Raw genomic sequence first — 21,479 nt, forward strand, 5'->3', positions numbered from 1 at the left:
AGTTGGCTATCAGACATGCACAATGGGCCCTCTAGTGGCCACACCGAAAAGTTTTGCCCATTTAACATAGTTGATCTATTTGGTTATTAGTTTAAAAAAATGCTTTGTGGATTAAAAGCTGCCTTCATTTTTTTTAAAGAATGAAATTTTATACCCGTCAGCTTTTATTGTTACAAATGCGCAGCCCAGATGAGTAAAGTTTGTGGTCAGTTACATGTAAAGAGAAGCCTTCGTGTGAAAGTGATTCCTTCCTGTCTGGTGTTAGTCAAAGGAGACCCACCAAAATTGTGTTTTCCTTCTAGAGTCAGATAAAATGGATGGGTAGAGATAACTGGGGAGCGAAAACATTTAACTGAAGTGCCCCCAAATCTGCAGTGCTAAATCACCGCACGACTACTATAATATACATTTTAAATACTGAGATTTCTACACTATTGAACATAAACAATGTCTCTTAAGAGAACATTAATAAAGCAGTTTTCTTTAGTGGAATTCATATTTCCATATGCAGATTTCTCAATATTCCAGTTTTTGACCCTAGAGATAGGAGAGGAATGTTTTCCTCACCCTTCCCGCCCTTTCTGCCATTCCCTCTCCCTGTTATTTTCCCCCTCCCTGCTATTTTCCCCGCCCGCAGTTGCGGAGTTGGAAGGTGGAGGGGGATACATCAAAGTGATGTAACTGGTGACTCCCAGATGGTTACCATGGCGACTATCAGGCATATTATGCTACTGGTAGAGTAAGAGCTTCTTCCATCTAGTCTTCAAGAAAGGGTTTTGGGGGGTGGGGGGCGGAGGGATGTGAATCCACAGCCTACAGAAGACGGACAGGCAGGATTGAACCTCCCAGCACAGACAACTCCTTAAACTAAACCCCGTAGATAAGTCGTTCCGCCGGTGGGAACCGGACTTCGCTGCCTCCTGGGCTGCCACCGCGAAGGACGCCCTCGCGCCCCAGAATCTGCGAGCTGATTGGCGGGTGGTGTAGTCACTCACAGTGACGTGATGGCGGAGGAAAGAGGTAGAGCCATAGAGACTTGGCTTCTGGCCCTTCTAGCTGGGGGAGCCGGGGGAGGAAGGGCATTAGGAAGGCACTAGAGGACTGAGGCAGCCGTTCCGGGAGCCGGCCGGAGGAGGTAGGGGCGGGCGGGACAAGTCCTCAGGCTGTTACTCGGTGGACCGCGCCCGCCTGTTTTCCTCCGGAGCCCGCTGCCCTCCGTATCCTGCTCCTCCCATCGGCGCCCAGATTTCCCCACATCTTCCAGGCCCCACCCCGCTCTCTCCTCAGCCCCTGACCTCGGTCCCCTACCCGCGCCCCAACTTTTGAGATCAGCCTCCACCCCCCGCTCCTTCTGTGCTTCATTTCCTCATTTCTTTTCCGCACCCTGCACCCCGATGCTCTTCGCCTTCCTTCCATAAATTCGGACCTCCAAAGCTCGTGGTCCCACTGCCTGCACCATCCCCTTTCCAAAAAAACAAAGACCGCCCTCCCCCAGACCCTACCACAGCAAAATAGCCCATCAACGCACAAGGCGCACAAAAGCCATCTGCTGGGGAAGCCGAGGGCGCCTTTTGCCCCAGTGTCGCCGAGAATCAGAGGCAAAGGTAACCCAGGGAGCCTGGGGCCCGGTTGAGCTAGAGTCGCGGTGCGGAAGGGCAGGCGGGGCTCGCCGACGGCCCCGCCCCCGCCCCGCCTCGGCCCCGCCCCTCCTCGGCCTTGGCCCCGCCCTCCTGGAAAGTGGTTGCTCAGAGCAGATTAACTGTCCCCCTCCAACTGGAGACGACTTGCCCTTGGTCTGGGTTCAGATGTTCTGGAGTATCATTTGAATTCTTGTTCAAGACGTCAGCTCTATGGTTGAGGTTTCCGACCAGGAGGGACTGGAACTCCTTTCCCAGCTGCAGGAAAACTGTTGACAGTGTGAGAAACTAATTCCCTTGCTGTCTTTGGCTGAAAAGCGCCGGTAGGATAGTCAAAAATTTTGGGAAAGCTTATTTAAAGGTTTAAAGCTCAGTTTGGGTTTCCCTTGTGGCTCAGCTGGTAAGGAATCCGCCTGCAAGGCGGGAGACCTGGGTTCGTTCCCTGGGTTGGGAATATCCCCTGGAGAAGGAAAAGGCTACCCACTCCAGTATTCTGGCCTGGAGAATTCCATTGACTGTATAGAGACACGACAAAGAGACACGACTGAGCGACTTTCACTTGGGCTCTTTAGAGAATCGTTAGCATAGGAAACCAGGCTTCCTCCACTTTTGAATTATTAGTAGGTATCTTGCATATTTTCACTTCACTAATGAGTATTTTCAGTCTTTAAAGGTTTGGCAGCAGCTTGGCCAAGTAAGGAGTAAAGATAATTGAAAACAATGCAGAAAATTTACTGTCTACTTGTAATTTTAGGCTACAGATAAGTGTGTCTCGATCAGTTTCTTAGACACTTGGCAACCATTCAAGTAAATTACTAAGTACTATTTACCATAAATCAAAATATCTTCAAAGACCATATCATCATATGAACATCATTGTATTAGAAATCATTTCTATGTGTGGGGATCTAAAAGTACCATTCTCAAATCCAGGGCTAAGAAAATATTACTCCTGATTGGTGGAAATGAAGAATGAAATTGGAAATGAACTTGAGGGAGATTTTACACTTTGAATAGAATATGCAAATTTTCTACCCTTGAAGTAGTTTATAACACTTAAATCCTGGTATCTGAATAACCGATATGTTTTTAAGGTACTGAATTGTTTACTTACTCCTTCTGCCCAGGTCCCTATGTTGACTCGTTGAAAAAAATATAAATATGGCCTTCTACAGTTATAAAACAGTCTTAGCTATTGCCCGGACAAGGTAAGCCTTGGGATTCCCTCCTCCCTGCACTATTTATATGAACCTTATTTTTCTAGATGGAAAAGATACATGTAAAAGGATAGACTCAGTACACAATTAAAGCTTTCTTGGTTTTAATTGCATTGGCTTTTAGGAAGCAGGCATTTTAATGTATTTAAACTTACCCAGATTTTCTATATGCTTTAGAACTCAAGCTGAATAATTTTGTAAAAGTGTGGAACAGGTAAGATAGAAAATATAATGGCTTTAGAGTGACACCACTGTAACTGATGAATGTTACATGCAGCCCTTAGATGTAAAAAGGAGTAAAATGGCTGGCAAGCAAGCCAATCCTAGGGCTTATACCTGCCCCAGTAAGGTCTGTTATCACTTACTTATTCCAAAGAATATTCACTGAGGACTTACTGTGTGCCAAATACATTGTACATTTTCCCTTTTGGCCATTCAAAAAGTGCTTTATCTTGGCAAAAATAGTCTGAAGGAATGGAAAAAGCCATCTCTTTGCAAAAAGAAATCTCTTTGCCAGAAACTTTCTTTTACCTAGCTGGGTCTTATTTTTATTTTCAAACAATCTGATGTGTCAATTTAGCTGAAGATTGAGTTGTTGCAAAACTGGAATGTAGAGATCCCTGGCTGGGGAGCCTAATTCTAATTCTTATACCCAACATACCTCAGGAGTCTTAGGTGAATAACATTTCAGCTGTAAGTCCTTATTTGAAGGAGTCCCTGGGCACTGCATAGACAAAGCAGTATTATGTGATTGGTTAATCCCCACAGGGACCATGAAATGTTTCATTCAAACAATATTTCTATCATCAGTAGAGTAGCAGAAAACACAAGTGTTCCACCTGCTTAATGATAATAGAGACAAAACTTTCAGACATAGGCCTGGATGGAAAAATGTTTGCTTTTTAAATTAATAGTCACAGAGTTTCTAGCTTGTAACTCAACAGTTATCCTTAGGAATTAACTTATTATTATATCTCATAGAGTGTATCATTCACCCACAAAGCATACTGTTATTCAGTTGGACTAAAAAGTTGTATGTCATTCATTCATGAACATGATCAGCTTTGAAAAATGCAGGATTAAAAATGATTGTTTTGTTTTTACCAGATAAAATATTTATTTCTTTACTCTTTCATTCTGTAATAGTATGTGCTTGACTCAGAGGCTGTTGGTCTTTATTCCAGATTCCCTAACCATTTTGTCCAGCCTACCAGCTCTTCTTACTCCCCATCATTTGCATTTCTTCACTTACCAGATTGCCATTTAAACAAAACCTATATGAAGAACTATGGAAGCAAAAAGTACTCCCATCCAAGTCAGTTAGGCAATAAAGGACTTCATTTACGAGCCAGAATCTCCCAAGAGCTGCACACTTCAACCTGCTGGTTGCAGGAGGCCCCCAGTAAGCATCAACAGGAGCAAACAGCAAAGAAGCCTCAGGTGCCAAGCCCTCAGCCCGCAAAAGAAGAGGGCATGAGGATTAAGGAAGCAAAGCGATCTTATAGACAAATAATTACAGATGAACTGAAATATTATTACAATGGATTCTATTTGCTTTGGATTGATACCAAAGTTGCTGCCAGGATGGTTTGGAGGCTGTTGCATGGACAGGTGCTGACCAGGCGAGAGAGAAGAAGGGTAGGCAAGAGTCATATTTGAGAAAGAAAATGTAAAATTGAAACGAACTGTTGATGAACCAACTTTTAAATTCCTCTGAAAAAACCCCAGAGTAGGAATAGTAATTCATGGTGAGAACCAGAGTTTCTGACTTATCTGCAACCGACTTGCTGTATACCTGTAGAAGGGCTCTTAAAATATGTGTATAGTTGCCCATGGAATGGTTAGAATTGTGTTTTCTAATTTCTCCAAGGAGTTGAGAGGCTTCCAGTTTGATCTGTGCATCTGGAGTAGAAACTGCTGTTAATGTATTAAGTATATGCATTTGAAAAATCAATTTTAACAGATACCATGTTATTAAAGTACTGACTTAGATGAAAGCTCAGAGATGCCAATAATATGTTTTGATTGTCACAGATTTCCTTGAAGATATCCCATAAACATTACTTCTGAGCTAAGGTACAGAGGAAAATCCGGCCTTTCCATTTTATAAATAGCTGCCCTGGGTTTTTAATGTTTTCAGAACTGAGGCAGACTTTTGTTTTTGGCATGGCCAGAAATAATGGATATTTGCATATGCCTTTAATTCTTTAGCTGCTGAGAACCTGTGCTGATTTCTTCCGCCTGGTTCCATTCATGGTGTTCATCATCGTCCCCTTCATGGAATTCTTATTGCCAGTGTTTCTGAAACTTTTCCCAGAGATGTTGCCATCAACTTTTGAAAGTGAATCCAAAAAGGTATGAGGATTTTGAAAGATTTTAAAAGAATTAATAGAGTTTTATCTTTTTAAGAGCAGTTTTTAGGTTTACAGAAAAATTGAGCAGAAAGTAGAGAGGATGTCCAGCTACCTTCTGACCCCTGCTCCTATTTCCCCTATAAATTTTTTAATTTTATTTTTTTTTAATTTATTTTTTGGCCACACAAAAATTAACTGTGACTAGATGACCAGTGGGCATGATTTACTCAAACAGACCCTTGCGTGCTTATGAGTAGCTCCTGAGCGGAGGGTGTCCTTTTCCTCCTTTGATGGCCACTATGAAGGTGAAGGGCTGCCCAACCGAGGCAGCGCCTTCATTCTCTCCATCTCGGCCACTCTGCCAGACAGACGGATGAAGGCATGGACCCTTCCCCGTGAGAGAACAAAGAAGGCAACTTTTAAATCAGACTGAGACATGTTTCCCTGCCTCAGTGACCATGGATCTGAGATGACAGAATGGTAGAATTTTACCACACTGTTTGAAAGGCATTCTGGATAGAAGGACTAGTGTTTAAGATGCCTTAACAGTATAAAAGCGTATGACATAATCAGAGACCATAGACTGGTCCTCTGTAGTTGGAGCAGGGAGCACTAGGGGATCAATGGGAGAAGATCAGACTCACATACTGTGCTGGAGTCAGGTTGGAAAGTATCCACCACCCTCAGGAATTTAGACTTTGACTGTGGTGATTGATGGAAGGTGACTGCAAAGCAGGGGATGAGAAAAAAAAAGTGATCTATATTTTAGATCAATCTAAATCATCTAATCAATCATGATTAGAGCTATATTTTAGGAAAACAGTGTGTTGGCAGGAAGGATTAAAGAGGACGGAGCCAAATGAGAATCAGCTGGAATGTTATTATAGTAGCATGAGAGAGAGAGAGGGAGGACAAAACCTGAATTATAAAAGTTTCATCAGGAGTAAAACTTTGAAGATAGGTTTGAGACAGATTTAAAGGGTAGAATCAAATTGCAATATTTAACTGCCTGGCAGTGGTTTGAAGTTAGTGTACTTACATTTAAAGTAGTCAGGGTCTAGAATTAATACCATGGGATTCCAAGGAATGTGTATATGGTGGGGTTTTTTTTGTTTTGTTGTTTTTGACTGCACCATGTGGCATGATAGATCTCAGTTCCCTGACCAGGGATTGAACCTTTACCCTCTGCAGTGGTAGTGCAGTGTCTTAACCACCGACCTGCCGGGGAAGTCCCCAAGGAACGTGTTAGTGAATGCAGAAAGAGGTGGAGGATGAGGTAGTGATTTATCTAAGTATTCCTTTTTCCTCAACATTGCTTGTTTCCTGAACATATGCACACACATATCACAGCCACAGTATTAGAAAATACTTTCTCCTTTGCTTTGTTCCATGAACAGAGGGAGAGAGCAAGAGAGTGAAGATGAGTACCTAGCTTTCTGCTTACATAAGGTCCCAGCACCATGTGCTTCTCTTTCATTGCCTGATATACTTTTACATTAATTTGTGGAGCTACCTGGAGAAGGAAATGGCAACTCACTCCAGTATTCTTGCCTGGGGAATCCCATGGATGGAGGGGCCTGGTGGGCTGCCATCTATGGGGTCTCACAGAGTTAGGCACAACTGAAGCAACTTAGCAGCAGCAGCAGTGGAATTACTGGTTTATTATTGAAAATGTTTGTCTCTCCCATTAGACTAGAAGTTTCCTGAGGGCAGGAATTCTTACCTGTTTTTGCCCATTTTACCCTAGCACTTAGCACATGGTGAATGTTCAATAAATAGATGAATGAAATCGATGATTGCTCGGGTTTTAGTCATGGTATTGCCATTGTGTGATTCTAGGGGGCTGATTCTTCTATTTCTAAAAAAAAAACAATGATTGCTATGATTTGCTTGTCATTAGAATCTCTTGGGCAACTTAATGGGGGGAAATACATATATATATGTATATACATATGTATGTATATAAAACACATTTATTCCTGTTCCTCTGTATCCACCCTGATCATGTTTATTTTGAAAATACTACCACATTATATCTCTGGTAGTGAATAAGGATTTAGAATTAGTGGTTAACATAATGTCTTAAGAGTATTCATTTAATTCTCTTCTACGTAGTGCTTTTTTATATCTGTTATAGCACTTCATTATCTTGTAATTAATTGTGTTTGTTTTCTTCTTAACCTGTAAGGTTCATTAGCTTAACTTCCTAGTTTGGTTTGTGGCCAAGGAAAATCTAGGGTCACTCAGACCAGGGGTCAGCTTGACCAGTGACCTAGATAGTTTGCACCAGGTTAAGAGATAGTGTGTATTTTATTCTAAAGAGTGATAAAGGCTTCCACTGAGGGAACTATTTTGAACCCATCCAATATTTATGATGATTGCATTAGAGAGAAAGGTAAGATTAAGGAGAAAAGTTGCAAATCGAGGCTACTTTTTATTTTTCTCTGGTTTTCACAAAACTCCTTGAATTAGGTCTAACAAGAATATTCATTCGTGAAGTAGAGATGACAAGCAACACCACCACAGTTACGTTTCTCTCATCTTTATCTACCAAATTGTAATCATGAAGGATTAATTCTAACTTTTTCCTCTTCCATCATGAAGGAAGAAAAACAGAGAAAGAAAATGGCTGCAAAGTTGGAACTAGCGAAATTCCTTCAAGAAACGATTACAGAAATGGCAAAGAGGAACAGGGCCCAGCTGGGGGACGCCTCAACACAGTTCTCCTCCTACGTCAAACAGGTGTCAGTCTTTTATGTAAAACCAGACAACTTCGTGTCATGATGGAGCTTCCAGATCGTTCCTCATCTCTGAATTTGCAAATATCTCAGTTATAGAGATACAGTATTTCAAACATTTATGGGAGTTTGCAGAAAACCTATCTTAAAGCCATCAATGCTTTGAAGATGTTAATAACTACTTAGAAAAACAGTACAATGAAACTCAAACTTTTGAACTTCTCCTGATTGTTCAGTTGATTTAGGCTGACTTCTGACAGATTTTTTTTTAAACTCTTTGTAACTCAGGGCCCACTTCCAGACATAAGATAGAATCCGTAAATGCTTTGGCATCTTTCACATGGTCTACAGGGAAGATTCCTTAAGCAGGAAGCAGGTTTTTATTAGTCCCTGTGTCCCACCGCCTAGGTCCAGACAGGCCACAAGCCCAGCACCAAGGAGATAGTTCAATTTTCCAAACTCTTTGAGGATCAGCTGACCCTGGAGCACCTCAACCGACCTCAGCTGGTGGCCCTTTGCAAACTGCTGGAACTGCAGTCCTTTGGAACCAACAATCTGCTTCGCTTCCAGCTACTGATGAGGCTGAAGTCTATAAAAGCAGATGATGAGGTAAGAGCTGAACTCAGCTGGAGGGAATTAGCCTGGCCTTGGGAACTGTCTTAGGGTGGCTCTGTGACAAAGTGCAGTGCCTTCTGTTAGGTCTGCCTGGAGGCTGGTTCTGGCAGAATGAGTGGTCTGAGCAACCACTGATAACCTGAACCTTGATGACTCACTTTCGAAGTTGCCTGTTGGGCTCTTGAGAAGGTCTTGTAAGCAGTGAGTAGCTTGGATGTCTTTGGGGCTAATCAAAACCAGTTTTAGGACCCATGGGGAAGGAACAGCAGCTTAGTATATCCTGGGGAACAGTGGATCGCACTGCCAAGGATAGTGCTCAATGCCCACCCCCCCCCCCCCCCCCCCCCCCCCCCCACTTGCCCTATGCTTCCTTCCCTTGGAGCTTGGTGAGCCATGCTGGTAAGAAGGGGTGGCCAAGGACCACCAAGGAGGGAAGGCAGGACCCCAACATCTTCAGGAGTAAGGGCACCATTTGGACTGTAACTACTCGTTAGTATCCTAACAAAGTGGAAAGAATGTTTCTTGAATCTGAATCAGCCGCTTTAAAAGGATTCTGCCTGAGGGAGCAGGATTCCCAGAACTGAGAAGGCAGGATCCCATTGGCCCCATTTAGATTTCAGTGGTTGCTTTCAAAACTGTGGAATAAACAATACTGGTCCCAGAAGTCCCATAGTTTGGGGTCATACCAAGTAGAAACTGTGTTAAGTTATTTATTGAAAGAGTTTTGAGGCCCAGGGAGTTGGGGCTGTTCTTAGGGGGTTGGGGGGGTGGGGAGGAACGCTGCTGGGATGTGCAACAAATGGTACATTGAAAGCTTTTCAAATGGAATGCTTTTCTAATGAGTCTTAAAGTCACCACTAAAGGGAAGTGGAGTGGAGCTGTCACAACCAGGCGCAAGGCAATGCAAGAGGGAGAAACACCTCGGGGTCAGGCGGTGGAGTTCTAGAAGTTTCTATTATTCACACCTGTTGGCAGGATTCCCTTCACCTCCACCACTGGACCTCCTGCGGTCACCTGGCTTTATTGAGCGCCTGGCCTTTGTGGCAGTCCATGCAGGGGTCAGAGTGGGAAAGCTAGCTGATTCTGCCTTTCCCCTGACTTGTGGGAATGGAAGGATTAGGCAAAACTGGAACCAAAGGACCTGATGCCATTCCTTCTTTTTTTTTTTTTTTTTTTTTTTTTTTTGTCTTTTCCCACAGGTAATTGCCAAGGAAGGGGTGAATGCTCTGAGTGTGTCAGAGCTCCAAGCTGCCTGCAGGGCCCGAGGGATGCTGTCACTGGGCCTCACTGAGGGGCAGCTGAGACAGCAGCTCACAGAGGCAAGTGGTCGCTTTCCTGGGCCCTGTTCCCTGGAACTCTCTCCCGTCCATTTGCGTGTCTGCTCAGTTGCTTCAGTCATGTCTGACTTTTTGCAACCCTATGGACTGTTGCCCTCCAGGCTCCTCTGTCCATGGAATTTTCCAGGCAAGCATACTGGAATGGGTTGCCATGCCCTCCTCCAGGGGACCTTCCTGACCCAGGGGTTGAACCCGTGTCTCTTATGTCTCCTGCATTGGCAGGCAGGGTTCTTTACTACTAGAGCCATCTGGGAAGCCCCCCTTCCCATTTTCAGGCCTTGTTTTTTAATTTCTGCCTTGCCATCTTACCTAATTGGCCTTCTTTGGCTTTGACTGCAACACGGTACTCTGTTGAGTAGCTGTCTATGGCTGCTAACACACCACCACAGACTTAGCCACTCAAAGTAACACCCGCTGATCAGCTTTGGGTCCTGCAGGCCAGAAGTGCAGGCTGTTTTCCTTTCTGGAGGCCATGGGGGAGATTCCACTTCCAAGCTCATGCAGTTTGTTGGCTGAATTCAACTCCTCACAGCTGTGGGAGTGCGGGCCCTGTTTCCTGACTGGCTCCCAGCCCCAGGCCACTCTCAGCCCCTCCGGCCTCTCCATCTACAGTGAACTTCTCACCCAACCTCTAGCTCTGGATTTAAGGCCTCATGTGATTAGACAAGACCTGCCTGGGTCATCTTTGTATTTTAAGGTCAACCAACTTGAGACTTGGAATTACATCTGCAGAATCCCTTCATGGCAGCATGGAGTTTAACGTTTAATTGAGTAACTGGGAGAAAGCGTAGGTACACAAGGGACAGAAGTCTTGGGACCACCCTCCAATGTGCCTCCTCCTCTGGGTATCATGAGGGCTCTGAGCTGAAGCTCTGATACAGGGCCTGTCATCCGGGGGAATCCCCCTGAAGGCCTACACCTTCTGGGGCTGCTTTCCCAATTCATGCCCCAAACCAGGGTCAAGTGTTAGCTTTGTAGCAGACTCCCCTCTGATAACGTACTCTCTCTCAAACAGTAGATTTTTAACGGAGCGTTTAAACTGTTTTAACTGCTTTAAAACAAAGTGATAACTCCTATTACAATCTTCATTCCCATTGCTGTAAAAGGTGCTGTGGAAGGACTTCCCTGGTGGTCCAATGGTTAAGGCTCCACACTCCCAGTGCAGGGTTCAATCCCTGGTCAGGGAACTAGAACCCACATGCTGCAACTGAGAGCCCACATGCTGCAACTAAAGAGCCTGCATGCCTCAACTAAAGATCATGCGTGCCGCAGATAAGAGCTGCCATGCCTCAACTAAGAGCCTGCATTATGCAACTATAGGTCTGGCATACTGCAACTAAGGTCTGGCACAGCTGGAAAAAAAAAAGTGTGCACAAATTATTTAGGGCTAGGAACCACTGTTGTGGCTTTGAACCACATCAGGTAGCGATTTCCTCTTCCATGTTGGACCTGCTCTGATTGGAAGGGGAGCATGTTCTAGGGGTTACTTAAACATCATTTATTTCCTGTATGTAGGGTATTCAATGACTTCATCCTGTCAAATTGTTTTGTTGGAAGGATATGTTGTTTTATAATCCCCCTTCAAGGGAGCAAGAAAACTAAGCCAACCATACAATCTTCACAATCTTCATTCCCAAAATGAATTGGATTGCTATGGATTACTGTTCCCAAAATCCTGCAGTAGGATATGGCTGACATCTCATAGAAAGGAAAAGCTAAAAATGATAAACTTATAAAATGTCTTAACTTAAAAAAAAAAAAAAAGTGAAAACTGAGATTCCACATGCACTTGTTACCTTGGGAAAGGTCAGAGGTGGGTGGCATGCTGTGGTGGGGCGGGTGTAAGGACAGAGGGGCGCTCATGGAGTGCTGGTAGAGTCCTGCATGGAGGTTTGGCAACAGCTTTCCAAATTTAAAAATGCATTTACTTGGACCTAGAAATTTCAGTTCTAGGAATTTATCCTATATTATTGCACATGTGCAAAATGACATACCTAGAAGATTATCCATTGCAGCACCATTTATGATAGCAAAAGACTGAAAACAGCCTAAAGTTCATTAGTACAATAATCAAATAAATTATGGCATTTCCATCAATGGAATCCTTTACAGACATTTAAAAGGCAGCAGCTCTGGGACCTCCCTGGTGGTCCAGTGGTTAAGACTGTGCTTCCGTTGAAGGGGGCGTGTGTTTGATCCCTGGTCAGGGAACTAGGATTCTGTATCCAGCACACTGGATGGTGTGGCCAAAAAATAAATAAAAAGAAGGCAGCTCTCTACGTCTACTGGTACAAATCGATTTCCAAGATACTTCAGTGAAAGAAAGCAAAGGGCAAACGTGTGTATATGTCATCCTTAGAGTAAAGATAAACATATAAATGTACATTTGGTTTTGTTGTTAATATTTTGTTGGCTCAAGTGTTGTGGCTACCACTGAGGTTTCGTTTTGTTTTGGCCATGCCACAGGGATGTGGGATCCCAGTTTCCCCGACCAGGGATCGAACCCACACCCCCTGTAGTGAAAACACTGGTGCTGGGAAGTCCCTAAATATATATTTGTATATGCATAGGATATCGCTGTAAGATTGTATCAGGAACTGGTACCAGCGGTTGATTCCAGGGAGGGAAATAGGGTATCGAAAGAATAGGGTAATTTACCTTTTGAATTTTGTCTTATGTGCACATATCTATCTATCTATGGTCTTCCCTGGTGGTTCAGTAGGTAAAGAATCTGCCTGCAATGCAGGAGACCCAGGTTCGTTCCCTGGGTGGGAAAGATCCCCTGGAGGAGAGAGTGGCAACCCACTCCAGTATTCTTGCCTGGAGAACTCCATGGACAGAAGAGCTGGTGGGCGAAAGTCCATGGGGTCAGAAAGACTCACATGACTGAGTGACTAACACACACACACCCCTATCCAAAATTTGGCCAATTTGGAGCTTGAAAAATTACATCTCATTCTAATGTTAATTTCTTTAGTTATGAATGAGATTGATGTAATCTTTTACATTTATCTACTTTATACTGAAGATACTTACCTCCTTTGATCCACAGTGGGTGTGAGAGGTTAATTGAACCTCCCTCTCTGGCTGTGAGGGGCTGTAGGGCCCAAGCAGGAATGCAGGAGCCAGGAGACATGCCTGTGTCCTTAGCACTCAGCGTGTGCCTGGGGGCCTGTGAGACCAGAGAGGAGGAGATGAGGGAAGCAGGGGGTCACGTCCAACTCGAACGGTCTGTGACTGTCATGTTTCATCCCTGTCCCATTCTCCAGTGGCAGGACCTCCACCTGAAGGAGAATGTCCCACCTTCTCTTTTGCTCCTGTCCCGGACCTTCTACCTGATAGACGTGAAGCCGAAGCCAATTGAGATACCACTCAGTGGAGAGGTGAGTCCTGGCTCTACGGGAACCCAGACCCCATGACTGGGGCTGCTCCACAAACCCGTTTCCTCTTACAGTCAGAGTAGGACTTATGGCTTATCTTTTGGCTTATCTTTTGGAATTTGGTCCCAGTGGCTTTAAGATCTTTTAAAAATTCCTTTAAAAAATGAAAATTACTCAAACCACCTCTAGCTTTAGAGCTGTTTACTGTGTTTAGGAGTCTTATTTGATTTCTTATCAGGAATCTGGCTTTATTCTAAGTGTCTAGTCTTAGAGGGTTTTTTTTTTTTCCCTCCTCCTCACCATTCTTTCTCCTTTGATACTGAATGGTTCCTGTTCTTTCCTGTCTGTCTCATTTGCCCAGATTCCTATTAATTTTTAAGTGGTGAATGGCCAATCTAGAAAATAAGCAATTGTCTCCTTTCAGCCCATTTCCTTTAACTCAGTAGCTTTTGTTCTCCTGGGGTTCTCAAGAACCCAGGACTGGCCCAGTCACTAGAGCATCTTGCTCTGGGTCCATCAGAAGGGGCCTCTCACTTCCCTGCTTTGTGGTTTCATGTCTGACTCGGAAGCTGCATGTGTGAGAAAGGAGGGCCCACGAGAGAAGAGGCTGCACTTGTGGCCAAGTGGATGGACCTAAGCACTCTGGAATGAGGACCAATCATTTGGAATCTCGGTTATGCTATCGACTCCTTGGGCAAGTGGAGAAAAACATGAAGTCCAACATGAAAAATGTAATTCAGCAAACACCATCTTGCTTTCCTTTTCCAAAATTTCAGAAACCGATCTGGATTTGGGCTTTGTCCAGAAGCATTCTAGGGAAACTTAGGTGATAAAGTCTGGAGCGTAGACCATGTTCTAACAGGCTCCTGGGTTGTTACTCTTTCTTTGAGACAGACCAGTTGCTTGTCATTCTTAGACTGCTCTCAGTAGCAAGGAAGTCTTACAGTAGTGAAATGTCTCAGAGCTAAATTTGAGTTTCAGAATGATTCTAGAGGGTTATAAACTCTTGATCCAGACGTTGCTTTCTGGAATGGTTAAGAAACACCTGGGAATTGGACTTCCTTGGTGGTCCAGTGGTTAAGACTCTGGCCTTCAATGCAGGGGCCTGGGTTCTATCCCAGGGAATAGAAGAATGGTCAGGGAATGAAGATCACACATGCCTCACAGCCAAAAAAAGAAAAAAAAATTGTGAAAAGGAAATACTATTAAGAAAAACTACCTGGGAATTAAGGACAAAAGGACAGGCTCCTAGGCATTTTATTGTTATTGTTGTTGTTTTTAATACATGCTTTTAAATTTCTGTTCTTCATATGTACAAAATAAAAACAAGTAGCATGCTAGGTTCAGTAGAGAACTGAGACATGAAACTGAATATACTATAGTTTTGGATATATGTAGCCCTTTCCCCTCCAAAGTACATGAAGAAATTACTTCCAAAGAGCAGAGATTTACTTTTCAAATGTAATTAATGTAATTGTTGAAGACAGGTTAGCTAGCGCTTCTAAAATACCACTCCCTCCCTCCCTCCATCTTCAGGTATTACAGGAGCTTCTATTAAGCAACACCTTTCATTTGAATAAATCATTTATTACTAGCCACCAAAAATGACACCAAAGGTGTCAGTTTTGACTTGTTATATTAATGCTGGCAGAAACTGATGCCTAAGTGAGAAATGACAACTTTTGTATTTTTTTTATTTTTATTTTTTTGAGAGTGAGAACAGGATAGGAATGGCAAATAAGTAGCTTGTTAATAACAAAGGATTTTAAATATCAGAATCTGATTAGAGTGCAACTTTTGTATCTAGAGTGCTCAAAAGTTAAAAGGAATACTAAGTTGCTATTTCAGGGACATATACTGCCTATTTCACCCAGAAAGGAAGTCAGGAAAGCAAATTGTGCTGAAAAGTACTAAAGTAGAAGTGCTTCTGAGTTTCAGGAGGAGCAAACAGGTTAATTTATATAAAATCTCTCTCTCCCTAGGCTCCAAAGACAGATATTCCCCTGGGATCACCCACTCCCCCTGAATCTAAAGAGAACATGGCTGGTTTAGCACCTCAACTGAAGGGAACTAAGGTGAGACACTTGATTACATGAAAATAACAAGAAGTTAATTTCATTGGTGTCCTTTAGTAAGCACTTATTTTGGGGTACTGCTTGATCTAAGAAAGTTCGGCATCTGGCCGTATGCATGTAGGTTCCAGATTTTGCCTGTTGAGTCCCGTGGCAGACATTCAGTAGTTGTTTCAGGGATCTGGTAGTCATGGCAGTGTGACTGTAGCTCCAGTACACCTTGAGTCAGTAACCCAGCTGTCAGCTCTGATGTTTAAGGGTGAAGAATGGGTACAGCTGCCGTCAGTTACATCATCACCCACAACACCATCAAAGTCTGTTTCACTACCTAAAGAATCCATCACTGCTGCTAAAGATGTAAATTTCTATAAAAGGAAACTCTTTTCCTCAAGTTACTTTTAGGGGCAGTGAGAATCTAGAATTATAATTGTTGCAAAACACCACACCCTCTCTCTGTGTCGTCCAAACAGGAAGATGTAGGCTGAACTTCAGTCATCTTATAACCACTACATTTTTAAAAAAATTCAGTGATCCAAAAGCAAATATATATATCAACAAATGCAATCGTGGTTCAGAACTAAACATGTTAAGTCTAGAAGCTAATTACAATATAGGCAGATTCTTATTTTCTGTTGCGCCAGATGGAAATAGTTCCCATATGTTGTGTATTTCACACAGGCTTCAGATGTCAGGAAATACTAGCAGGAAAGCAATTTAAGAATCTTAGGAGACGTGCATGTAAATGAGAAATTACTTATCTATCCACTTTTCCCCTTTGGGGGTGAGACCAGAAAGCAGGAGGCAGTGAACAGTAGGGGGTCACAGGAGAGTTGAGCTGTGGAGAGGCTCTGCTGGCTCTTGAGGACCAAAGAGGGAGACACTGAGCACCCAGATTGTTTGACCCAAGGCCTTGTCTGCGCGTCTTCTTTCTCACTATGACCAGTCCCTAAAGTCCTTATGTTTTTGTACCCCAATACTCCAGGCAAAATCAGAAAAGACAACCCAGAACAGCAAGGCTAGTTCGAATGGAGCATAAGGACTCATGGAGGATGGAGCTTACTCTCTCTGGCTTGGGGCCCTCAGCAGTGGCATCCGTAAAGGACGTCCCTGAGATAGAAGATCGGTCATTTAGTCCTCAGGGCAGTCTTTTGAGGCCTTGTAACCGTTCAGATGACGTCAGTGGCAAGACCAAGTTCGGATCATTTGGAAAACTATTTAATTGCAAAGTCCATGTTCTCCGCAGCATTAGATCATCCCACTGGACTTTGTGTAAGGCCCATCTGCCATATTGTTTTTTAGCAACTTCACGTCCTTTTAAGAGAGGAAACTTTTTTGCTCAATGGAATCAGCCTGATGCTTTAAGATATCTCTTGTCTCTAGCTCAGTAAGCTGGGTAGGAACTAGGGAAATTTTAAAGCCAGTCATCACGAGCATTGCACAGGCACTCTCACTGCCTGTACAAACTGAGCACACACACACACACACACACACCCACACCCACCCACCAGTAGGAATAGTGCCCTGGAACCAAAGTACCTTTGGAGATGGGATAGATGTAAGTCCCTGGTTAGGTCTTCTTGGATCTAAAGAAGAAAAAGCTTCTTAGGGAAGAAGATGGGGAGTTCAATAGACTGGCAATCAGAGACTTGGCGGCCCCCCTCGGGCCCACAGAGGCTGCAGGGATCTGGGAGGCCGCCACTCCTCCAGCACATATGGCTTCCATTAGCCTCCATCTTGCTAGGAAACATAATTAAGGGCTTAAGACCGAACCATTTGTTTGTGCTGGGTGTGTGTTTTTCTGGTCTGTTTGTCTTTCACAAACAAGACTGTCTGTTAGTCACAGGGGTTGTTAAGAGTCTGATACAATCCCAATACTACCTAGGAACAGGTATTATGTTCAGATATTTATGTTGGATATCTTCAGTGTTGTCCATACTGAAAAACCTTAATAATAAATCGATCACCATGCAGCTGACCACCAGCCTTCTTCCCTTGGGGAGTACTTAGGAAGAGGTGTTTTAGCTGTAGAAACTAGATTTCTGTACTTGCTGTGGAATTGAAGGCAGTTAGATGGGCATCCATGGAACCAAGGAAAAATCAACCTGTCTGGGGTCATCTAAAAGAGGAATGTTGTCAGCATTTGACAGCAAGGAAATGCACTTTAAAACCTTCCCTAAACCTCCCCTCCGCTAGAGGACAAGCCTCACCATGTCCTGTCCTGCTGAGGAACTCCATGCCATTGGCCTTGGAAGGTGATTCATAGTAAATTTTCCCATTAAAATGATGTGTGTTTATTTTAATTAGTTCATATTTCAAGGGTTTGCATGTGAGCAAACCCTTGTTAGCTTGTTCATTTATGCAACCTTGTTGCAGCTGGGTGCCTCATGGGTGCTGTGGGGCCGCTCTACAACTCTAGCTTTCCCCGTGAGCACAGTGGGAAAGGGGCCCTTGGCCACCTCAGACCTCAGCTGGACTTCACCCATGTTTGCTTCATAAATAGGCATCTGAGACCCTCGATACACCTCTCTTCCCCTTCTTCTGATAGTAGCTCAGAGAGCTCACTTCACTGGTGGGTCCCATGACGGTTATAGTACAGCCCACTGCTGAGACTGAGCTAGTAGTGTTCTGGTAAATGATTAACACCCAGTCTGGTGGTTCGAACTCTGTGCTTCCACTCCAGGGAGCTTGGGTTCAATCCCCAGTTGGAATCTAAGATCCCACATGCTGTGTGGCGTGGTTTCAAAAAAAAAAAAAAATTAATAGCCATCTCTAGGGCATGGTTGGGAGGGAGCCCTGACTTGTAGTATTGCAAAGCAGTGATGTAAATACTCCCACAAGCTATCAATAGGCCACCGAACAACAGTTGGGGAGAGACAGATATGGTCAGCTTGAAACACCCCACTTAACTGACCCCCCAACCTCTGGGAGGAACAAGAGACACTTAAACCTCTAGTTGGTGCAAGCAGCAAACGTTATCATTTCCACGCACCAGGACAGACGTCTGGGAGGCAGTGTAGCTTAAATGGCCCTAAATACTGTTAAGTGCCAACGTAGAGAGAACTTGCCCCAACGCTTGGGTCCCTGCCCACCTGCCTCCCAACAGCTGAGTGGAAGCCTGTCTCCTTGCCCTGCTCTCTGCTCTTCCCCACAAATGCATCTTCTGTGGCTGCACCAGCTGCTAATAATCTCACCGAGTATAATTTTAGGCATTTTCTAAAGCCCAACCCCGGTGGTGATGTCAGACTTGGCCCATCTCACACCCTGAGAATTCTGCTTCAACAGAAAGGTGTTGATGGCTTGGCACGTATGGACCTGCACCTGTGCCGTGACTAACTCTGTGTTTCAGTCATTACAGGTCGCAACGGTGATATCGAATAAATGCTCTATAGTGTTAAAACCTAAAGATCTCCTTGTCAATACCAGTGCACACCAGTAGGTAGGGTCAGACTAACGGAACTTTAACGCTGATCGACACCTTCCTTTTGCCCAGGGTTCTGGCCCGCTGGCTCCCCCCAGTGGCGGCTGTGAGAAACACAGCGACTTCACTGTCATGGAGATAAATTTCCTTCAGCCATGATTCAATCTTACTTACCTGAGATCAATATAGTACATTAGCGGTGCCGGGGGACCGGTGACCCCTGGCCTGTGGCAATTATTTAGAAAGGGCGGGAAGGTGGTATCGACCAATGCTCCGGCCCTCATCTTTTAACCCTCAGGAAACCAGACAGACTCAGTGCCTTGACAGGATGACATCTTCATTAGATAAACTGGATCTCTTTCCTCAAGAGACCCAATCCGGTCAGCTAAGTAAAATGGCCATTTCATTTTCTCTCAGGTCAATTTCACTATCTTTGATTTGACAGCTCAGTCTCTCGGGAAATTCATGGGTGATTAGAGTAGTAACAGCAAGGACATCACTGTTACAGCAACAGTGAGCTGTGTCCCACTGCCTCTACTGAAGGCACGCAAAGCCCTTTGTGAAAGAGCGACCATCCATGCACACAACCCTGGGCCCAAACTATCATCAGTATTTTACAAGGAAAGGCGCCACTACAAGCTGTCCTCACAAATGGTTTTAAAAGCTAAAGTTCATTTCCTGATTCTGTTCTTCACCAGTATATGCCTTCCTTAAACGTGAACACAAATCAGAGTATGTTAACAGTTGCATATTCACAGAGCTACTCAGCAGAAGACAGAACTTTATAATGAGCCAACACTAGAAGGGCCCAAGAAACAGCTCAGAAAGGAAACTTCAGGAGCAACCCCATTCTTCCCAAACGAAACTGGACTTGCTTTTATACTCAGAAGGGATCCAGCAAAGAGCAAGCTTTGGGGGCAGACGCTGTGAACCAACAGCCTGAGCCCTAAGGTTCCAAGGAGCCGGCACCTACTTGGTCGGGGGAGAGATAACCAGCAGGTGGCAGAGGAAGAAAATTCCCCAGCAGCCAAAATGCACCTTCACAGAATGTCTTCCTTTTCCTTAGGGCTGGGGTAGAGTTCCTATGGGAAGAACTGGAGGAGGCCAAGTGCTAGCCCCAGCACACGCGGTCTGATCACTCGAATTCAGAATGGTGTTGGCGGGGGTGGGGGTGGGTAGGCAGCCTGGGAGACAAGAAACCTGAAGCCAGGGCCCTGGGTGTAAAGCTGGTCTTAGGTGAAGGGTCCTCCCTGACACAGAAGTACAGGCAGAACCATACCCACACAGAGGAGCAGCCACTCCTAGGTCTGAGTGCCTGCCGCCCAGGGTCAAACCATCCATGGCCTGCCTCTTCATCACTTCAGCCCCACTCCTGGCTCTTCCGAGCTGGGCCCTCAGCTCCCTGTGACTCTCAGATCCCAGAGGCTCCACATTCCGCCCAAGGAAACGTGTGGTGGAGGGGGCGGTGCGGCCTGGCCCTGGGCCCAGTGACCCCTACCTGCCTTCTTTCCCAAAGCCCGGCAGAGGAAGGAGGGCTGTCCTGAGGCCTCAGAGCAGGACCCATGGGGAAGAGACCTTCGGACAGCCAGCCCCAGAGCCCGGCAGCCTCGCTCCTTCCCAGCCGGCCTCCTCTCCCGTGTCACACAGCCCGTATAAAATTGAAGCAGCAGCAATTTTTATTGAGGGACCTAAACTGAAAATAGGTTTAGAACATAATTTAAAAAAATAAAACAGCAAAAGTAGCAAAAAATATATGACCTTTTTAAAAACATTTTTTTTTTTTTAATATATAGCAACTGATGCCTCCCAACCACCAGGAGCATCTTACCCAATGGGTAAATCTCTGGTAACGACCCTTTTAAAAAGACATGTAAATATATACTCAGATTTATACACTTTGTGTTTTCTTCGTAGCTATGTACAGAGCCCCTGCTTTGGGGCTGGGCCCCAGGGCCACGCCGCCGGCTCCCGGCCTCTGCGTCCCCACCCTCGGGTACCAGGTATTTGGTCATCAAAGCAAATTAGTATCGGAATCAATAAGCCACTGGCACTATCCGTCTGGAACAGAGGTCGCCTTCTGCGGAGGCCCGAGCGCTGACCACCCCTACACCCAACTCCCGCTGTACCCCGAGGGCCTGCCACCAGAACACGGGCACGTGGGCTGCACAGAGCAGGCAAAACCAACGCGGGAAAGCTAAGTCGGCTCTCGCTCGAGGGCGGCTCGGCCCCCACTGCCTGACCCTCCAGGCGGCAGGGAGGGGGTCTTGGTCCAACGTTTGGCAGGCCACGTAGTAGCCGTCAGCAAGGACCGGCCTCCCTGCTCCTCTGTCAGGCTGTGAGGAGGAGAGGAGGGGAGCTCGGGCGTGCGGGCCTCAGGGAGGCCAGCCAGCAGAGCGCAGGGGAGGCAGCTAGTCCAGCGGGAGGAGGGGTGGGGCCACAGTTGAGGATGGAGTCCGGGGACGGGTGCAGGGTCTGGGGGCCAGTCAGCGCCGTTTGAGTCCGCCGTTGGCCAGCTGGGCCGGGTGTCGGGGCAGGCAGGGTTCCTCGGGCAAGGGCTCGTGAGAGAAGACGGAATCCTCCCCGGAGGAGCAGGTGGAGCTGCGGGTGTCGGGGAAGCTGGGGGAGTATTGGTCCAAGGGCATTGACAGGTCCAGGTACTCCTGAGGGCGGAGACAAAAAGATGGAGGACCCGGCACTCTGCTTCCCGCGGC

At 45.2% G+C, this 21,479-nt stretch overlaps 3 protein-coding genes across 11 annotated transcripts in view; 2 read left to right on the forward strand and 1 right to left on the reverse strand.

Annotated features, from left to right (window-relative positions):
* Positions 1 to 1,018: 1,018 nt before the first annotated feature.
* LOC120865667 (LETM1 domain-containing protein LETM2, mitochondrial-like) lies at positions 1,019 to 5,106 on the forward strand. Its single transcript, XM_040242963.1, has 3 exons — positions 1,019 to 1,135; positions 2,765 to 2,845; positions 4,039 to 5,106. The coding sequence occupies exons 2-3, from the start codon at positions 2,799 to 2,801 to the stop codon at positions 4,511 to 4,513; spliced, it is 522 nt and encodes a 173-aa protein (XP_040098897.1). The 5' UTR covers positions 1,019 to 1,135; positions 2,765 to 2,798; the 3' UTR covers positions 4,514 to 5,106.
* LOC120865666 (LETM1 domain-containing protein LETM2, mitochondrial-like) lies at positions 2,141 to 20,511 on the forward strand. The gene is made up of 8 exons (XM_040242962.1): positions 2,141 to 2,845; positions 5,066 to 5,209; positions 7,813 to 7,950; positions 8,355 to 8,555; positions 9,761 to 9,880; positions 13,168 to 13,281; positions 15,261 to 15,353; positions 16,333 to 20,511. The coding sequence occupies exons 2-8, from the start codon at positions 5,108 to 5,110 to the stop codon at positions 16,384 to 16,386; spliced, it is 822 nt and encodes a 273-aa protein (XP_040098896.1). The 5' UTR covers positions 2,141 to 2,845; positions 5,066 to 5,107; the 3' UTR covers positions 16,387 to 20,511.
* FGFR1 (fibroblast growth factor receptor 1) overlaps positions 20,427 to 21,479 on the reverse strand; it is a 50,934-nt gene continuing 49,881 nt past the window's right edge. For 8 of the 9 annotated variants that reach the window (XM_040242957.1, XM_040242954.1, XM_040242955.1 and 5 more), the window contains one exon: positions 20,427 to 21,428. In XM_040242957.1, coding sequence (XP_040098891.1) covers positions 21,252 to 21,428 — 177 coding nt within the window. In that variant the 3' untranslated portion in view covers positions 20,427 to 21,251. The remainder of the gene's footprint in view (positions 21,429 to 21,479) is intronic. The other variant, XM_040242952.1, reaches the window with a different exon arrangement.

This window comes from Oryx dammah, unplaced genomic scaffold (assembly GCF_014754425.2).
Source record: "Oryx dammah isolate SB20612 unplaced genomic scaffold, SCBI_Odam_1.1 HiC_scaffold_7, whole genome shotgun sequence".
Taxonomy (NCBI): Eukaryota; Metazoa; Chordata; class Mammalia; order Artiodactyla; family Bovidae; genus Oryx; species Oryx dammah.

Coding starts and splice junctions, on each gene's coding strand:
- LOC120865666 (XM_040242962.1), top strand. CDS start 5,108: ATGGTGTTCATCATCGTCCCCTTCATGGAATTCTTATTGCCAGTGTTT. Junction 7,951..8,354: donor TCTCCTCCTACGTCAAACAG/GTGTCAGTCTTT, acceptor CCCACCGCCTAG/GTCCAGACAGGCCACAAGCC. Junction 15,354..16,332: donor CTCAACTGAAGGGAACTAAG/GTGAGACACTTG, acceptor CCAATACTCCAG/GCAAAATCAGAAAAGACAAC.
- LOC120865667 (XM_040242963.1), top strand. CDS start 2,799: ATGGCCTTCTACAGTTATAAAACAGTCTTAGCTATTGCCCGGACAAG. Junction 2,846..4,038: donor TTAGCTATTGCCCGGACAAG/GTAAGCCTTGGG, acceptor TCTTTATTCCAG/ATTCCCTAACCATTTTGTCC.